The 18,805-nt window shown below is 38.7% G+C and overlaps 1 protein-coding gene across 9 annotated transcripts in view; it reads left to right on the forward strand.

The window, feature by feature from the left end:
* Nucleotides 1-18,805, forward strand: part of LOC122571736 (probable nuclear hormone receptor HR3) — a 120,164-nt gene that overhangs the window by 38,342 nt on the left and 63,017 nt on the right. For 2 of the 9 annotated variants that reach the window (XM_043735878.1, XM_043735902.1), the window contains exon 2: nucleotides 8,146-9,346. The exons of the other annotated variants lie outside the window; for them this stretch is intronic. In XM_043735878.1, coding sequence (XP_043591813.1) covers nucleotides 9,223-9,346 — 124 coding nt within the window. In that variant the 5' untranslated portion in view covers nucleotides 8,146-9,222. The remainder of the gene's footprint in view (nucleotides 1-8,145; nucleotides 9,347-18,805) is intronic. 9 annotated transcript variants of the gene reach the window in all.

The following is an 18,805-nucleotide window of genomic DNA, read 5'->3' on the forward strand; positions in this document are numbered from 1 at the left end:
CGATCGGCTGTGTGCGTGCGTGCATGCGTGCGCGCGACGCCGCTGCGTGCAGTGTACTTACTTACTCGCGCGTATGCATGCGCGTTGGCATCGCACGCAGGCGAACGGGAAAGTGCGGGTTCTCATCTCGATTTTCGTCGCTGACACGCACCAAGTTGCGCACAATACACGCTACCTTTCCTTTTGTTTTGCGCGCCCCGAATACGATCTTTGGGGACGGAAGTACCGTTAACCGGAAGTCAAAACAGCTGCATTATGAATTTTCTTCTCTGGACTAGTTTCTAGGACTAGTTTAGAGAAACTGAGGATTTTAGGATTTTTCGAAAACCCGTCAGTGTATTTGGCAATGTATAAATCCTAAATATTATGGTTAAGACGATTGACTAATTATTTCGTATTGATTTATGCTGGTTTTTAAGGATTTTTGGGAGTGACGGTTTTTAAAGGTTTTGGAAGACTCGTCAGAATGTTTTGGGATAATGTCCTTGAATATTGTCATTACGATGATCTATTGATTATGTAAGGAAATTGAGAAAAATTTGAGAGAATTATCCGTAAATATTTCAAAATTTGTTATTAGATGTAAAGTATGTTAGTTTCCCTCTTTAGTTCACGTTTCGTTGCTGTCTAACTTGTCTGTTTTTAATTGCTGTTAACTGGGATCGTTTTTTCTATAACTACGAAATTAGAAATAAATAAAGGTATATAATAATAAGATTTTATTTTATTAAGTATGTTGGTTTTACTCTTTGCAAATGTAAATGCGATGTAATTTATTCGTAACAGAAATGATACGACACGTTGAAAAATACGATATCTCTAAATAGAGAAATCATTATGTCCGAATGATTAGGTATTTGAGCTAACTCGTCTTTTCAGGTAAAAGATCTTCTGATGTAAGTTACAACAAATTATGTTCGTATAATTGAGCGTAAAGCATAGTAATTTTCTTCTATCTTTCGACGATTCTTAAAGAATTTTGTTGCGTGAATTATAAAAAATTAAGTATAATAAAAAATAATTATGGTAGAATGACTCAAAGTTGCAAATTTATTCGCAAATGTCTGAAGATAATTGAACGTAAAACATTGTAATTCTCTTCCTCTGGTCTCTATCAGTGTTTTAAGTGGCATTTGGTGGTTTCTTAAACGACTCTATTGTATGTTTTACAAGAAATTACGTCCGTTTGGATATTGTTAAAATAGAATGATCTAAAATTAGAAAACTGTGCAAGTAATTGAAGATCTACAATTCAACACAGTTAAAAATAATCGCTGTTTTTTCCTTGTATTACATTTCGTCAGTTTTCAATGTAACGATTTTTAAAGAAATATATAATATAAGTCGTTAAAAAATTATTAATCTCGAACGACAAAAAATATTTATGAATATAAAAATGATTAAAAATCGGGAATAACAAATATGAAGAATCAAGATGATAAATAATAATAGATTCTAATGACACAGATTATGTATTAGGAATAGTTTTAAAAAACTGGGTTTAACATTTATAGATAATATCGCATAAGTGGCACTGATTATTCTTAATTACATTTCGTAACGTTAAAATACTGGATGTGTAACATTCTTGCCTATCAACTGGCCGAGTAGAAAATTAAATCGCAATCATAATCAAAATAGTTTCCTAAGGTGTTTTTAATTGGATTATTGGACGTTAACCGCTTTCTCGTTTCCAATAAATATTGGTGGCACACTTGTTACGCAGGTTGGTGTCGTTGACTTCTGAATGAAAGTCCTCGATAAAATGCCACGTGCATCGGAGTAATTAAGAAAGTGTAATTCTCGAGCACATTAGAGCCGTGGATACTCGTAATTTCTTATCTCTAACGATGTCCCCATGATGCAAGCGGAAATACCTATGTGCAGCAATATGAAACGGGAAAAGTTGTTTGCGACTGTGGCACAATCGAAACTCTCGTTAATGTATGCCTTTCGTGATCATCGGCTCGAAATAATCTCAATTGGACTGTCACTTTCGAATAAAACTTAACAGTTACATCTGTTGTTATTCATCTTCAATCAGATTTATTGAATTAACGAAGAATTCGTTAAAATTTCTTCCTCGTGACAGAAACTATTCTGTTTACATTAGTAAATTCTACTGATGTGAAAGCGTTTGCTATAAAATAAGGTATAATTGGGCGTATTAAAATTCTATGATTATAATAATTGATACATTTTCTATTACAAAAGGAAGAAAGAAACAATCTTAAGAAGATTGCAGAGGTACACTGCTATTTCCAACCACTTCTTCCAAATTACCTGTAATTATCTTCCAATACGAGCAATTAAAATATTAAACTTTTGGAAGCAGTATTCGAGTTAGAGTTCGAGTGCGTAACAACTTTTATGTCAGTTCTGATTCTTCGAATCGTAATCGCAAATCTGCGGATCATTATCTGTGTTTAATTTTGCATAAGTATAACAATCAGAAAGTCGTCAGTGGTATGTAACATGTTCAGATATTCAGAGATTGATTTGTTAACTCGGTTTTGATTATCGTGATTAAATGAAAAATTTATCAATCAAATTGTTGCCTGCATTTATTGCCTCGACGGCAATAAAATTCCCTTCAGGTGTTCGGCAACCTACATGGGATCATAAATCACTAGTCAGATTGTCGAGTCTACTATTCATCCGAATGAGTACGTACTACTACCTACACCCCCGTTCATTAGTATTAGTATTAGGACACCTACTGATCTCGTAATAATTGACCTAAATTACCAAGAAAAGGATTAATCGATTTTAAAAATTTTGTATTGATGCTAGATGATGATTGAAGGGATATAGTAAAAATATGTACAAATTACTTGCAGCTGTGAGTTATGAACAGATAATGAATTAAAAATTATTTTGTTGGTCCTTATATGATACTGATCCTTAATAACTTTCCAGATTTACTTCATCTTTCGTAAGAGTCCTAACATCTACGAATATCCATGAATCGACTGTATGTCATTTTTTCCAATATAAAAGTATATAAATTTCATTTAAAATTTATTTATCAACATATAACATAGGCAATAGAACTTTCATTCGCGTAATTTCATTTGTACATTCATTAAGTTTTCTAACAAACGTCATTTTCACAATAAACAACGCTTCAATCAATCAGCTAATATCCCATACATCCCATATACTCGTATCACCTGTTCAGTGATCTCAATTGAAGTATCACCTTGGAAAGTCGTTATCCATCTTAGCTGGTGAAACGCAATGACAAAACTCGTGCGTTTGTACGCGGTGCAGTGTGTATAAGCGAATCACCTGCGTACCTCGGTGTGTCGGGCAGAACAGCAGCAGCAGCAGCAGTGGCAGCGATGCCGTAATAACGCCGGCACGCTCGTGCCAGAACCAAAGTATACGCTCGGTGTACACGACCTAAATAAGATGCGATGCCCCCCGGGGCGAAAGTAATTCACAGACACACGCGTGCACCGGGGATACACACGTATAGCGGCCGGGCTCGGGCTATAGTTTACGAAGTGCCGTAGGAACACGTCGACCGCTTTAGCGTAGCTTCGACCCGCGTTTTTCAATTTCTGCACGCGGTGCGTCGCGGATCTTCGTGTCACGTGGAACGCGTAAAATTGACGAGAGAAAGACTTCGCGCCGGATATCAGCCTATGCGTTTGTTGTAGTCGTGTAGACGAGAAATATGATTTTATTACGATTTCGCCCTATTTCATTTGATACGTCAATATTCCTAATAGTGAGACTGCATGATTTTATGTATTATACAAAATAACTAAACCGTGTGAGAGATATCAAAATGGAGAAATATATAATGCAGGAGGAAAACAAACTTTTATCTATATATTTTACAAAGACAGATACTTAAAGTCCTAAAAATTCAATTATAGATTTATAAAATTTATAGAGAAGTTACGAGTTGGTTATTTTGATCACTCTGGAAGTTTTAATATTAAAAATATAAAGATGACGAATTGTATAGTCATCAGTGCTAAATCACGACACCGTATGGATAATTTATACTGGAATTTAGAAGCAGGGGGCTAATTTTCGTCTTGCTAACCCAAACCTGACCTAAATCTCAGCCAAATTTAACTCAAACCTAATAGCAAGTTTCACGATCGTGTGCATTCATTAAAAATATATCGATCTATCGAATAGTCCAGTGAAACAAAGATATATCGTTGCCTCAGGTCCTCCATTCGATCATTTTAAAGTTTTCACGTTGTCTCTATTCGATGTTTTTAACGTTTTCACGTCGTCGGTTCCATCATTCTCGTAACATGTCATTTGTAATGTTTCAGCAGTAATGTTCGTACATTTGTTCAAGATGTAGCGCACAGGAATGTAGAAAAAGATTTCGACGCTGCGCGATTTGACAATTTCATACGTTTAGTGATACAATGCGCACAAATCCGGCTATTGGAAATATAATACAACTATGGCAAATATAAAGTACTCGAATTGCATAGTATTATTGCCGTAGAATCAGAACAACGTCGCATCATTCGTTTGCATCAGAGCTAACGAAGATCGACCAGGAGTTTACACATTGTCGCGCGGCAAGCGTGCTAACCGCGCAATAATGGATGCATAGATGAATTGGAGGATCGTTAACCGGCGATGGACGTCGAGATGGCGTTATCGCCGGTATGGCGAGTACACCCGTGTTCGATGTTTCGTTAGTTATGTCGCTTTGATTTGGATTTGGAGGATGTTTCGGAATAGAACAATAGTTACACTTTGGATACGCTTTAAGGAAGAATTTTGCGTTGTAGAAAGATTGAACTTGCTCTATATACATTATTTCCTGGATAACTATATAAGTAGTATATTGTTTTACAAAGTTTCACTACAGATTACTTTTTATATTACATATTAAGTCGTTTATTAATCGTATTTCGAATTAACGTGTGAATACGTTTTTGATTCCTTTATAAAAATGCTGAATGAACATTACAGACGTTAGAAATACATCTATTAAATTGTATGAGAAATTCAATATTTATCAAGAAACTGAAGGCTTTATATTGCCGTCTATCAATCGTTATAAGTATATTTTAAAAAACAAAAGGTTTTTTAAAGGAAACCAACTCTCATAAGTCGAAAAATGTATCATCTCTAAAGAATTCCACGCTACACGACCATGTAGTGCATACCGAACAAAACGAAAACGTCGGATGTCCGATAGCTGGTGTAGAGATATATTCATAAAAAAAAAACCGGGAACCGGCGCGCATCGAGTCGCGAAAGGGGTTAACGGTTCATTATCACCCCATTTCATCGGTAGAGGCGCAGCACACCGGCACGGAACTCGAGTAACACCGGTGGAAAGACCGTATACAGGAGGGATAGAGTGGTGTATAGATGTATATCAGCGTGTGTAGAGTTACGTATATATACCGTATAAATGTGCATGTTTGACGGGACGCGTGGCGAACGAGGAGGCCCGCTAGCCGCGGAGAATAGAGCGAGAAAAGAGGGAAGAAGACCGTGTGTAGAGGAGAGGGAAAGAAGGAACGAGGAGTGCATCGAGGCAACGAGTCAGTGGGCTAGTGGGGCCGACAGAATGTAGCCCGTACTACGGTACACCATCTCCCTCTTTATCTCTCCCTCGTTCCTTCCGCTCTTCCTTTCTTCCTTCTTTCCCATCGTGTGCCTACTCTCTTTCTCTATAGGCCTATCTCTTTCTGTTCCACGTACCAGGCTATACACCGTCTCATCTTTTTCTCCTCTCTACTCGTTCTCCGCTGCAAACCATATATAATAGCGGGTTCGCTATTCGTTGGGTGTGTAGGTCGTGGTTGCAACCATGCAGCGGGGTTCTCTTCGCCCGTATGTCTATGTATGAGTACTCACACTTATACACATGAAAATACTTGCAGAACAGTGCACGGACGAAACTACTATAGTAACGTCGATCGTGGTACACACATATACATATATGGTGTTTTTTGCGTGATTATACAATGATAGGAGTGCGTGCAGTATCTACGGATTAGCGTAGCGGCGTGTTTACCGGTGCACTAAATATAGCAGCGATACGGTTCATTAGAGTACTCCGGTGTGCACTCCGGACCGCTGTATATTTACGTATACATATGTAGGCGGGTATATAAGGGAGTCGCGATTTTTTCGCGCGCGCTTTCGTCGCAGTTATTGCGTAACACCGTTGGCGTGTACACCGGCCGCCACGTCACACACGTGCACATCCCTGTTGGACTACAAATCACGGTGACACAGTTCATTACACGGGTGCAGTGTGTCGTCGTCTATGTACATGCATGTAGTTATGTATACATACTCGCCTTACCGAGCGCAACATAAATGACGAACACCTTGCATGTACACGGCTCTCTTCTCTCTTCTCCTGACGTACATGCTCTCTTCATGCAGGTATACACAAAAAACCACACGTACGTATACAGATACACGTTCCTCTCTCTGGCATACACCTTGTGCACATTTATTCTCGTCACATGCACGTGTTATACGTGCACGCAGGGACATACGCAGGGACATACTTACACGAAGAGGTACGTATGTAGCGAGTAGAGTCGCGAATGTGGGCACATCGCATCGCCGCGACGATGCTTCCTTCCACGGTGAATCCCAACCTGCCCTAGAGAGGCACTGTAAAGCGGCATGAAAGCACGGAATAGGCCGTTGGTGGATGTGCTCCCGTCCGCGTCATTGTGTGTATATCTATACGCGCTTGTGGATAGGTATATAGGCGGGTGGGTGGGTAGGCAAGGCAAGGCAGGCTCGGCTGGTGGTCGCTTGGTTGCGAGGTTCGCTCGATAGCAAAGTGCGGTTCCCCTCGACACGGGCTCTAGTACTTGCAACGCGGCAGGATTAAAGGGGAACAGCCCGTGTACGGAAATGCACGATCGATGTGCACATGTCTGAATTTTCGTGTCAAGTCGTGACCGATCGACCACGTTCTGAGGTTACGCGACGCCCTGCTTCATCCCCCGATGACGAGCAATTCTATTCTTCAGTTCTCACTACGAACTTTCGACAAGTTTTGTTCTTCTCTCCGAAGGAATTTGGTGATCTGGCGAAGAGTTTTCTATTCTTTTGTCGTGGAAATCTTGTAAGGAATTCTTCCTTCCTCTTCTAGGATACATATTTGGTTGTTTCCCGATGATGTGGAATTTCGTGCTTCTTTCCAGAATTTTGATGAAACTCTCGACCGAAGCGTTGGAATTTGTTATGTAATATGAGAGACGTAAATATGTACGATAGCTGCAAATGTTCATTTCAAGTCAATTCTTTTTTCGACATTTTCTAAGAAATTTTCTTTTTCTGGGTGTTAGGCTGTTTTCGATGAAGAAGAATTTTGATTGACTTCACGATTGAGGCGTCAGGCTGATTTAAAGTATACGAGCAGCGGTTTGTTGCTTTCTTTTCTTGCTTTCACTGTACGCCGAGCATGTTTTGTCGTAACGGGATGCGACGTGTTAATTAAATTCGCGATTTAACGGTGTCGGGCAATCGTGTGACAAGTGCACGGAGCATACGTGAGTAGACGAATACGTCAACGTGCCGAACACGATACCCGTCTCGAAACACGTGCGTGTCGCTTCTGGTTTATCCGATCCTCTTAAACCTCTCACTTCTCTTCTTGCGTGACTCTCTTTTTACATCTTGTACACGTGGCTCGTGTAATTGTTGTCTTTCCTTATGTTCCATATCACAATTACTCTTTCGTTTAATCTCTTTGTTGTGCTTTCGTTGCGTGCGCAGAATACTTCGTAGACGAGATAAACGGTGGAGCAAGTCGTTTTACTTAAAACAAATGAAATATAATTTCATCCATTTCCATTACACGCATCCCTAAATAAAAATGCGATATAAACCCTAAATGGATCTGTAGATCCAAAACATCAATTAGTATCTTTATTCGAAAGTTTTATTCGTAACTTCTCTGTATCCAGCTGAATCCGAAGTATCTTCATCTTGCTAATCTTCTCACAATCCTAATACTCAAATCTTTCATCTTCTTCTTTAATCCTCGAATTTCCTGAAAAAACCTCGCATCCTTGATAAAACTTGCATATTCTCGAATTCCCCCAAATATGTCGAGCAGTACCGAGCGAAACGATAATCAAAGAGGGGCAAAGATGCTGACGAAACTGTTTGCAGATCGACGATCTACGAACGTGAGACGCCCGTGGCGCCATGTCACTCGAGGTGCTGGCAACGAAAGCGACGACGAAAGCAAGGGACACGATCGTAATGTCGACGATCACGACCAGTCGGCTCGGTGTGCTTCAACTTCGCGGCGATTAAGGCTGGTCGGCGAGTCGGCGGGACGTTCATTAGCCAAGGTGCTGACGATACTAATAACAGTAGAAAGGTGATACGCGGTAAACCGTGTCACGCAGTGGTGTAGGGCGAGTCGGGGTGGCGTGGAGGAGGCGGAAGAGGAGGTGGAGACGGAAGTGGACGATGACGATGGACGCGGTGTTAACGCAATACCGGTGAAAAAGAGGGAGAGAACGCGTCCCTGTTCGTACGCTTAAAATCGGTTCACGGTACCGGTAGTGATACATCTATATATATATATGTACATATGTATATATATATATACATATATATACATATACATATAATAACAGCGTATCAATAAGGGAGAAAAAAGGTAGAAAAGAAACGGGTTTCAGTGCCGTTTGTAAACTGCGTAAATAAAATCGAGCTTAGTAAATAATCGGTAAGGAAGTAGAAAAAAAAGAAGAGAAGTGTTACTAAGAGATAGTTTTGTTAACGATCATCGATTCGACAATATTTAACGTGAAGCAATCGAGGAACCGGTAAAATATTGTAAAAACAACATTTAATCGTATAGAATCGAAAAGTCGCAAACGAAACGAAGGTACAACCGTACGAAGTGAAATTCGTGTTAAAGTTCTGGGTAACGATCCTTAGCTGTAACGATAAACGTGGTGGTGCATAGTACAACGTTACCATAATATAGAATAATTAAGGAACGATAGTTAACTACAATATAGAGAAGATATTCGAGTGACACGTGGGCCACGAGATACATAGTATTCTGTGCGTACACCTCGAAAGATATCCGTCTCGCTCGACGAAGACATCCTTTCGGGTGGCGTCGAGGAGCGCCGCAGCGGATGTTACGCCGGGCTTGTAAAGGGCGCCGGGTGATCTACGGGAGTAGCAGCCTGGAAGTGACTAAAAGCCATCACCACGGCGTTCAACATGTTCGAGATGTGGAGCGCGGTGAGTTCCAAGTTGGAACACTCCGCGACCTCCTCGGGCTCGCCGTTACCTCTGACCTCGCACGCACCGCAGACGCCTCATACCTCGTCCGGGAGCATAAAAGGTAACGAAAAAGCTCCGTTACGATCTACCTCTGTGTGTGTATGTGTGTGTGGATGCGTATATGCGTGTATGTCTTATAGAAACGTACCGTTCCCACGTCGATTGTATACGATCTTAAGGAAAAAGAATCACGCGTACGTACGGGCCGGTTCGTGATGGCCTAACGTGAATTTTCTAATTCCACTCGTGTCGGAGAACCGTTGTACGGGGTCCACGGAATTGTCGAGTTTACATAACGTCCTTTTGAGAATAATACGCTTCGTGCCTACTAGTACTTCAGTTGCCTGCTACTGTGTACAGGACAGTAGGTGTGTGTGCTTTTTTTGTTTCTATGCGAGAACAGTTACTTCGTGGAATCAAGGAGTACATTGCTCGTGGTACTGTTTCATATGACTCGAGATAAGGCAACGAGCAAATATTTCTTTTCTTTTTGACGTTTGAATGATATATGGTTGGCGTGGAATTTTATAGGAAATTCTACGTACTAAAATTCTAGTTTAACTTGAGTAAATCGAAAGTTTATGAGCTTGTACGTAATTCGAATGTAAGCGTTTAACTTCTAATAAGCGTAGGAATATTTCGATACATTGTCCAATTTTAGCTCCTTGAAAATACATGGTAAACTCGACTAATGCAACGCACTTATCACACGTTCAAAGTTCGCGAACCTACAGAATTTGCAGTTACACGAGTGGGAGGGTTTCGTTGATTCGGCGCGCGTCTGACCGTTCACTTCGCACGTGGGTTTCGTTCGCAGTACATTAGGCGGTTCGTCGTCAGACGCGCGCGCCCAAAAATCCGTACTTGGCCGCAACGACGCGACGCCGCGCTAACGATAGCATATCAACTCGATGGGTGAATTTTACTTTCTAACATAAACGTTTTAAAACAAGAAAAATATAGAAGAGAAGAGAGAAAAGGATAATACAAGAGAGAAAAAGGATAGAATATTCTTAATTCGTATTCTGTGGTGGATATCGTTGTTTGCATCGCGTGAATCCCATTCGGGGCACTCTCATAATTTCAATACGAACGCAGCGCGAAAGTTCCACGGTGAAATTTCCAGTGTGGCTCCAACGGTGAAACATTGAAATGTCGTTTTACATTATTTACACGGTGCTTTTGTTGCGAGTTAATTTCATTACGCGACTCGCATTCGTTCAGCGAAGTTACGTCACCGGGGAACCATTCGTAAAATTTTGGTTTCAAATTTCGCGCGGCGGCAAACGCGGAACAGTACACCACCGCGGAACATTTCGACTTTAATGGCTGATAAACGGCTACTAAATTGTCTCGTAAACGCGGTACACGTTCGTCACCGTCGATTATTCGATCCCGTTATCGCGCAAGATTGCTGGAATTGATCTCAAACATTGGCCACGTGATTGATGTAGCTTCCGAAATGATCGGCCAACTAGATAACGTCGATACGTCTGCGTAAATATGTATCGATTCACGGGCGTGTGCTCACGGCAAACGATCGTTAGCCAAAGGTTTGCGGTGAACGACGATTTTGGTGAATAACGTGCAACCATCAAACATATCGGTTCCAATGATCTTAGGAGTAATTGAGTTTTGGTTAGAGTACAGAATAAAATGGGTCAGTGAGTTTGTTACGTATTTGATTCGGTAAATTATCTTTATTCATTAATTTTTTAAAGATGGGAATTAAAATTATAATTGAAGTAAAATAATGAAAAAGAAGCACAAGTGTTCTTTGCTTAACGTCTGTTAGTGAACTTATCGGTAGATTATGGATATTTATGTATTCATCGAAAATTTATGTATGTATGGAAGTATATAGAATACACTTAATTAACAAGATTATGCGAAATATTCAAAATAAAGTACACGTTATTTCTTCGTTGAAATATGAGTTGGCATAAACATCTACATACAAACTAGCAATTCCACGTTTCAGATATTGTGATAGATTAATGTAGGTTAAGAAATGTATTTTTAAAATAGAATAATTAGCTTGGATTTTTCGGGAATTGGGTTTATTTAAATACCTTCTCTGAGAACAGCTTGAGTGTAACGGGATTGTCATAAAATGTTCTGAAATTTTTTTACATTAAGCTTCATTGGTGAAAATACCCCAGACAGAGAAAGAAAGAAAAGGAAATCGTTTAGAAACCGGCAGCAAGGATACCTCGAAAGGTTTCAAAACTGCTTTTACGATGTCGTGAACCGCGCGCCGTACCGAATACAAATACCCACTGGAAAGCACAGATTCGCCAAGCATGTCACACCGTAATACACGAGTTCCTTTTTAAAAATCGTTCCTAAAAATGGTTTCAAATTATGATCTATCTCTCTTCTCGTTTTTATGTCCCCATTGAAACGAAAAAAGTCAAATATTCTCTCAACTTTGAATCGTATAAAATTTTCAAAATTTCTAGAAACTCTTAAATGATTTTAATAGATTTCGAAAAAATTCCCGTTTGTATTTGACACTAGAACTATTTACAACCGAAGTATAAAAGTCATACCAAAAAGGAAGAATAGAAGAATAGAAATGTAAAGGGAAAAGTTTTTATCCGTGTACTTTCTTAAAAATAATTCAAATTGTCAAAAATGTACTGTTACAAAATTTCTGTGGGATATTCAAACAATAGAATTCTATAAAATTTCTATGAAATATTAAAAAAGCAGAATTTTAGAAAATATGGAAATATACGAATTCCATAAAATCTCTGTAAGAATTAAGAAGAAGAGAATTTTACAAAATATCAAAATAAAAGAATTCTGAAAATATTCTATCAAAAATTAAAATAAAAGAATTCTACACAATCTCTACAATAAATTGATAAATCGATCGGATTGACCATTCTGATATTTCTGCTATTAACGACGACTTTTACTCGACCAATCATGCTCAAGTTACAAACATTGCAACACGCGGAGAAGTATTTCCGCGTTGGCCATGGAGCGCGAACTCGTAGCGCCGGAGTGATCGATAATCAAACTTCGAGGCGTGAACGATCAAAGCTCATAGCTCGAGCCTTGTGCTCGAACTACGGAACTTCATCAATTCGAGGACGTTGAAGACATTGAACAGTGAGAGGGAAAGAGAAAGATAGAAGAGAGTACGTGTATCTTGGCTACAAGTTTCACAGAAATCGTTTCACAGGAGTATGACGGCGCATTTTCCACGAAGTCCGGGGAAAACGCGCGTTCGGTTCGAAATAGCCAAAGGACGGGGACGGTTTCAAAAGCAACTTGACGATGTCGCGAGAGTCATAGCCGTCCCGAATACGAATACACGATCGAAACGCGGCGAGTAAATTATGCAAAGCGAAAGTACCCACGTAAGAGCGGGTTGCGCAAAAGCTTCGTAAGAAGAACGACCGTAACGTCGGCTGGTAATGTCGTCCTGCCTTCGCGTTGTCGAGAAAACAAATTTCGCGGCGACAGCCACCGTTGCTGCTTCTACATTCGCCGATTACGCCGCCCCGAGTTTTGAACTTCGCCTGTTATCCTGATCCATCTACGTCTATTCACGTTCTTGACGTGACGTACGTGAGTGATGGTTCATTTGAGCAGTGGATGAATCTACGTGAAAAAATAAGTTGAGAATATGCAATAACATTTTCTCATATGACGTTTCACTTTTGAGAAAATTTAGTTTGAAAATTTGTCGCGTACGCGTGAAATTAACTAATTGATCTGATAACTGTCTAAATAGGTAGCAATGGGCAATTGGATGGAAGTTATTTTACTTACTGAAATAAGTCGAGACCGTAAAATAAAATCGCGTCATTTAAAATCCCTTTTTTGGGAAAATTCAATTTGAAAATTTGTCAGGTATTTATGCACTTGGATAATTCTCGGTTAAACGCGTTCAAACTTTATTTTCTTAAATGAAACCTTAGACAAAATATATCGAGTTCTATATTTCTACGTTTCTTTGCGTGTAGATTAAATCCTTATTAATTCATTGCTATTCGGCTTAAAATTAGCCAACTTTGCGTAAAGTGCTCAAAAAGATACTGGTACATACCTTTATCTCGCAATGAAACGTTTTTCAATCAGCCTTTATATACATTTCATTTTCACAGTATCAAATTTTTGCAATCATACAAAAGTACCATTAAGTGATATGAAATTTAGTATATCCAGATCTAATTAATTTGTATGCAAATGCTATAATAAATACAATGACGTACCAATACCTTTTCTAATCATAAATATCATACTGTATCGATTAACAACCAACTCGTATGAAAAAATTGTACTCCGTATCTCCGATATATTTTTTCATTTAGAGTTATTCCCCATATTCGACTGTACCAATGATGGGATTCCTTATATTTCCCTTCGATAAAGTTTTCTCTACCTACTGGCTGATCTTGTTATCCTGGAAGAAGCTCCTTACAAGATGAATGTAAGACATGTGGCAGATAAAGAAGGATATTATTGGCAAATATTTAAACATGAAGTTAACATAAATAGAGGTGTAATGTACCCGTACACGCATAGTATTTCGGGTCAAAGCGTTTACGGATATTTAAAAGTAAACTAAGTTCAATAAAATTTCACGATATTGAAGTAATAATAGTGCGCTGGGCGAAAATTGCCGTTATAAATTTTAATCTCGGCAATGTAACCGTGTTGCAAAGCGTTTAACGTTTAAAATATACCGTTTTTGAAATAATTATACCGCGTTCTTTTAATAATTGAAGAAGGTATCTCGTGTATTTAAGATGTAATTTATATAATACGTATATAAAGGCTTTTAAGGTATAGGATAGCCTGTTAAGTGAAAAACTTGATAAACTCGAACGATATATTTTTTGTAATAATAGTTAATGTCATCTGCAATCTCGTTCTTGAAACTTGGTCCATTTTTCCGAGCTTCTCAGAAACGTGAAACTGTTTTTAATGGTATTGATCACGATTTTAAACAAAAGGTTAAAGGAAAATTGGAACACTGATTTATAAAGATAACTTCTTAAAAACTTGCGACGAAAATTTTGATCTAAAATAACGATGTCCTACTAAAGCTTATTATACACGTATTTACCTCATATAAATATTTACGACGTTAATTATGTAGCTACAAATTACCCACAGCTTGAAATTATTGGGGACACTTGATGTCCTCTAGCATTAAAAATTTATGAGGTCGTTGGTAGATCGAAACACGTTATGGACAAATTTCAAATATTGTAAATCCAATTTTGATATTTTCGACGTACCGGCATCAGTTAGCAGGTAATCGATCTCTCATTTGATCAACGACGAAATTTGGATCCTAATTGACAATTGCGCATTTCGAGTTTTTATTTTATATAAACTAGATGAAATAATCTTCGTCAAAAATTTTAGATAGCTGTTACTATCGAATGATGTATGTAAATCGAGAAACGATCACGCCGAAACGACAGACGAACAATTGTGCATCGATTTCGCAACGGGGCAACCTTTGACCCAAGCAATAATTTCATGGCATTAGTCAGATCTTTGACGGTTAATAAAATCAAATAATTGCGCACTTTCTGCGTGTCGTTCGATTCGAGAGCTACAACCGATAACGATAGCCACGATGATTTCAGCCTCTTCTCTCATTGCGAAGGAGACGTCTAATAACGATGGCTTATTAACGAAACGTAGTGAACGTTTCGGGAACGATGTTCAGGAAATTAAGTAATTTCGTTCGACGAAGAAATAAATTGCGTTGTTTCGCAAGCGGCTTTTCGCAGAGATACCATTATATATCGTCGCTATTACTTGTGACAGTAATTGTCTATCTTGCATCGCCTATCGATTGTATTCATGGAACAAAGATGTATAAAATTTTAAACAGTTTTTTTTACTACAAAGATAAATAAAATTAGAAAATAATGACCCTAATCGTTAAATTTCCTAATTCAATTAGACGTTTGATGCTAAATTAACACGGTGGTAAAAGGTTCAATGTAATGAAAAGATAAATAGTGTAATAAAATAGATAAATTGGTAAATATTTTTATTGAAATTTACGAGATAGAATTTGTATACAGACACCTAATTAAATAACACGATGAATGAAGATTGACGATTTGAATAAAAGTACAATATTTTTCGATCATTCTAAGCTATACACAGCAAATATAATATCGTCGCAAAGAGAAAGAATATTCAGTAGGACACTTTAACCTAATTTAGGAAAATCCATAGACAACTCGAGCGGAATAATGATTCAAAGCATCGAACTATTAAAATCTTGTTGTAGGATAAAGAAAAGGTCAAGTTCAAAAACCAAATATTACGTATTTTTAGTATCAGACGAAATGATCAATCCTTCCTTTTGTAATATTAAGAAAAAATTAAGAACAAAATTTAATTCTTTAGAGAATTATTCTTTCAACATTTTTGAATGGACAAATACGTTGTCGACTTTGTCATCTACGAGGTTCCTTGTATATTTTTCGCGAGTGAAAGCCAAAGCAGCCACGTGAGTTTGTCAGTGAACGGTGTTGAATCAGGGCAATCCTTCGTCCTCTCTTGGTCGCCGTGTTTTCAGAGCCGTCGAACGGGTTCGAAGGTTGTCGTTACGAAATCGATCCACATCTATCGTTTTGTCGTGATCGCTACTCGATTCATACTTATCGCGCTGTTATGATCGCGTGCTTACCGTTCGGTTACTGTCGAACTTTCTACCAAACTAGCTAACGGAGCGAGTTTCGACCTAAATGGCGATGATTACAAGGATTCTGGATCGTTCTACTATGGCTATGAGAGTCTTAATTCTAGATCATTATATTATATCTAAGCACGCAATCATTTTATTTCTCTAATGTTTGAGATTTATTAAATACCAAATATTTACAGTTTATTTATTGAAATGACGTCATATGGTAATTTAACATTATGCAATTATTTCTTTGTAAGATTAAGTTTCATTTTTGTAATTTTAGTAATTCAAGAATTCAATAATTTCAATTTAGTAGTTCATTAGAATCATATATTTGGAGAGATTTCGTATCTGTCCATTAGAAATATATCGCATTTGATTTCTAAGTTATCATTTTGTTTTCGCTTTAATTCGACTGTATAGAAATGTAGGATTAAAAACAATTTATGCAGCTTCAATGATATAGGTGCAATCGCATTAGTCACGGATGGTCTTATTAACGAGCGTCTGCTTTCGACTTTGAGTCATACTCGTCTAATATATGTCTCGATGATTCTGAAATAATTGCCACGTAATCATTCACGTGGTCAAGAAAGTCGATATGCAGTGCCCCTTGTCGGTGCACGTATGCCACTAGTCATTCAAAGATCATCGACCTTATAGACGTCGTGATATGATAAGATTATAGTAATAGGTACGACTACTGTAAGTAGGTAAGCGTTCCAGTCTTTACACGATAGAGACTCTATTGCGGGGCTATTTTCAGAAAAATATGATATGTTACGATAGCTTGAAACATGTTAGATGAACTAGGTCTGAACAAATTCTATTTAAAATAAATTTTATTTTGAAGAAGTAACTACAATTTGAAGCAGTGAATCATTATTTCAGAAATATAGTTCACGATAAATTACTTCGAAATAATTTTCTATTTCTTTTGTCAAATAATTATAGATTTTAAATATTGTATTTTGGATACGTTCGAGTCATAAATAATATAGCTGAATTGTAATAGTATACTTGTGACTATTGTGTAACGTAACAACATTTGTTCTCAGAATTATCTTAATTTCAATCGCACTTGACCAGTAGATATTAGGACTTGTCTATATGTGTTTACATTGGCGAAATTAATCATTCTGACGTCATTAATAATGATGACATAATAAAATCAGAAATTTATGTCGGTGACGTTTATTCAAATGCGAAATGTCAAATAAAATAAAAGATTATTTGATTCGATGAACAAATTCGGTACGATAAAAGCAAAGAGTATACGAAAATAAATAAATCTATAAATTCAAAGCAGGATAAATGTTGCGAAAAAATTATTTATTTTAGTTTTGATTACGAGCAAAAATGATTGTTAACTCTCATCGACGGAATTGTTTGAAATATTATATCACATTAAATTACAAATCCACAATTAATGGGGATTGTATTATTACGTTCGCTTGCACCGAGTACGCTTCAAAAACGACGATTTAGGTCAATTTTGCGTGTAATAAAGTTCCAAAATAATTTCTCTTGATGGTACGTAATATCGTGCAGTGGACTCGCGTTGAAACCCGGGCATCCCGTTTGCAATTAAAACGTAACACAGAAAAGTGGCACAAGAAAGCAATAGCTTAAACGCGGTATAATAGCGCAGATATGAGGGAATAATTCGTCGCATCGCGACGCCGCAAGGAAACATTATTTAAATTTCTGGCAATTCATTGTTCGCGCGGCCGATGTTTTTCACCTGGGAATAAGGAACGAGCAAGCTCGAGTTACGTTAAACGTAGCATTATAGCAACGGAAAAAGAGAGGACGAATAAGAAAAGGAAAAAGTATAACCAGAGTCCATATAAAAACACAACTGAGAGAAAGAAAAACATTTACACACGTAGAACACCGTGAAATTCGTATAGAACATTCTGCCATGGTTAATCATCTCTTAATGATTTATAAGGGAAGACTGAAACGTCTTCATGAAGACGGACCATTAAAACAAACGCGCCACGGGCCGGAGATCCGTTCAACGACGCCGCTTAAAGAGATATTAATTATTCGACTTCTAAGCCCTTCATTATTCACATAACTGGAACTCCGGGCGCGCGCGAGTCGGAACACGAGCTCGAAGACAGAAAGAAAGAACGAACGAACGAAAGAATCGTGGCGAACGGGTGGTAGGGATAGCGAGAGCGGAAGAAAAAGGGGGTAGGGGTGGTCGAAGAAAAGAAAGAGGAACACCTACCCTTTGAAATGGTCGCGCTATAGGCGTGCACAGAACGGACCACGGAGGAAGAAAGAATCAGAAAGTTGGAAACGCCGAAAGGGAGACGGGGAAAGAAAGAGGCAGAGAGCGCAATAGGAAACGGTCGAACGAAGATCTGCGAACGTGTGAGTGGAAGGAAGAAAGAGATAGATGGAATGAGAAAGATGCGAAAAGAGAGAGTCAGTAGGAAGATACCGAGCGAGGTAGGGGCTGAAGTATCAGCGTTGCGAGGGTTGGGCCGCGAAGCTGCTGGTTCTAGTGCTGCTGCAGCTGCAGCTGCAGTTGCAGAAGGGTGAGGCGCGGTAGAGGACAGGAGGAGAAACGGAAGCGTGGGTTCCCAGATCGATAGCCGCGCGCCCGTGCAACCGAAGCTCACCTCGCGTCGCCAACTACGACGACGTTGTTGTCGTCGTTCTCGACGTCGTGGTCGTAGTCATAGTCATAGCCGTAGTCAGCGTGGTCGTGGTCTGTGGCGTCGTCATCGTTGACGTATGCTACGCCGTTCCGCGGCGCAGACGTCGATACGGCTCGCACGTGCAACATTTTCTCATCGTTCGAAAGTACGAGCTTTGTCGTGGAAA

This window comes from Bombus pyrosoma, linkage group LG1, assembly GCF_014825855.1.
Source record: "Bombus pyrosoma isolate SC7728 linkage group LG1, ASM1482585v1, whole genome shotgun sequence".
Lineage (NCBI taxonomy): Eukaryota > Metazoa > Arthropoda > Insecta > Hymenoptera > Apidae > Bombus > Bombus pyrosoma.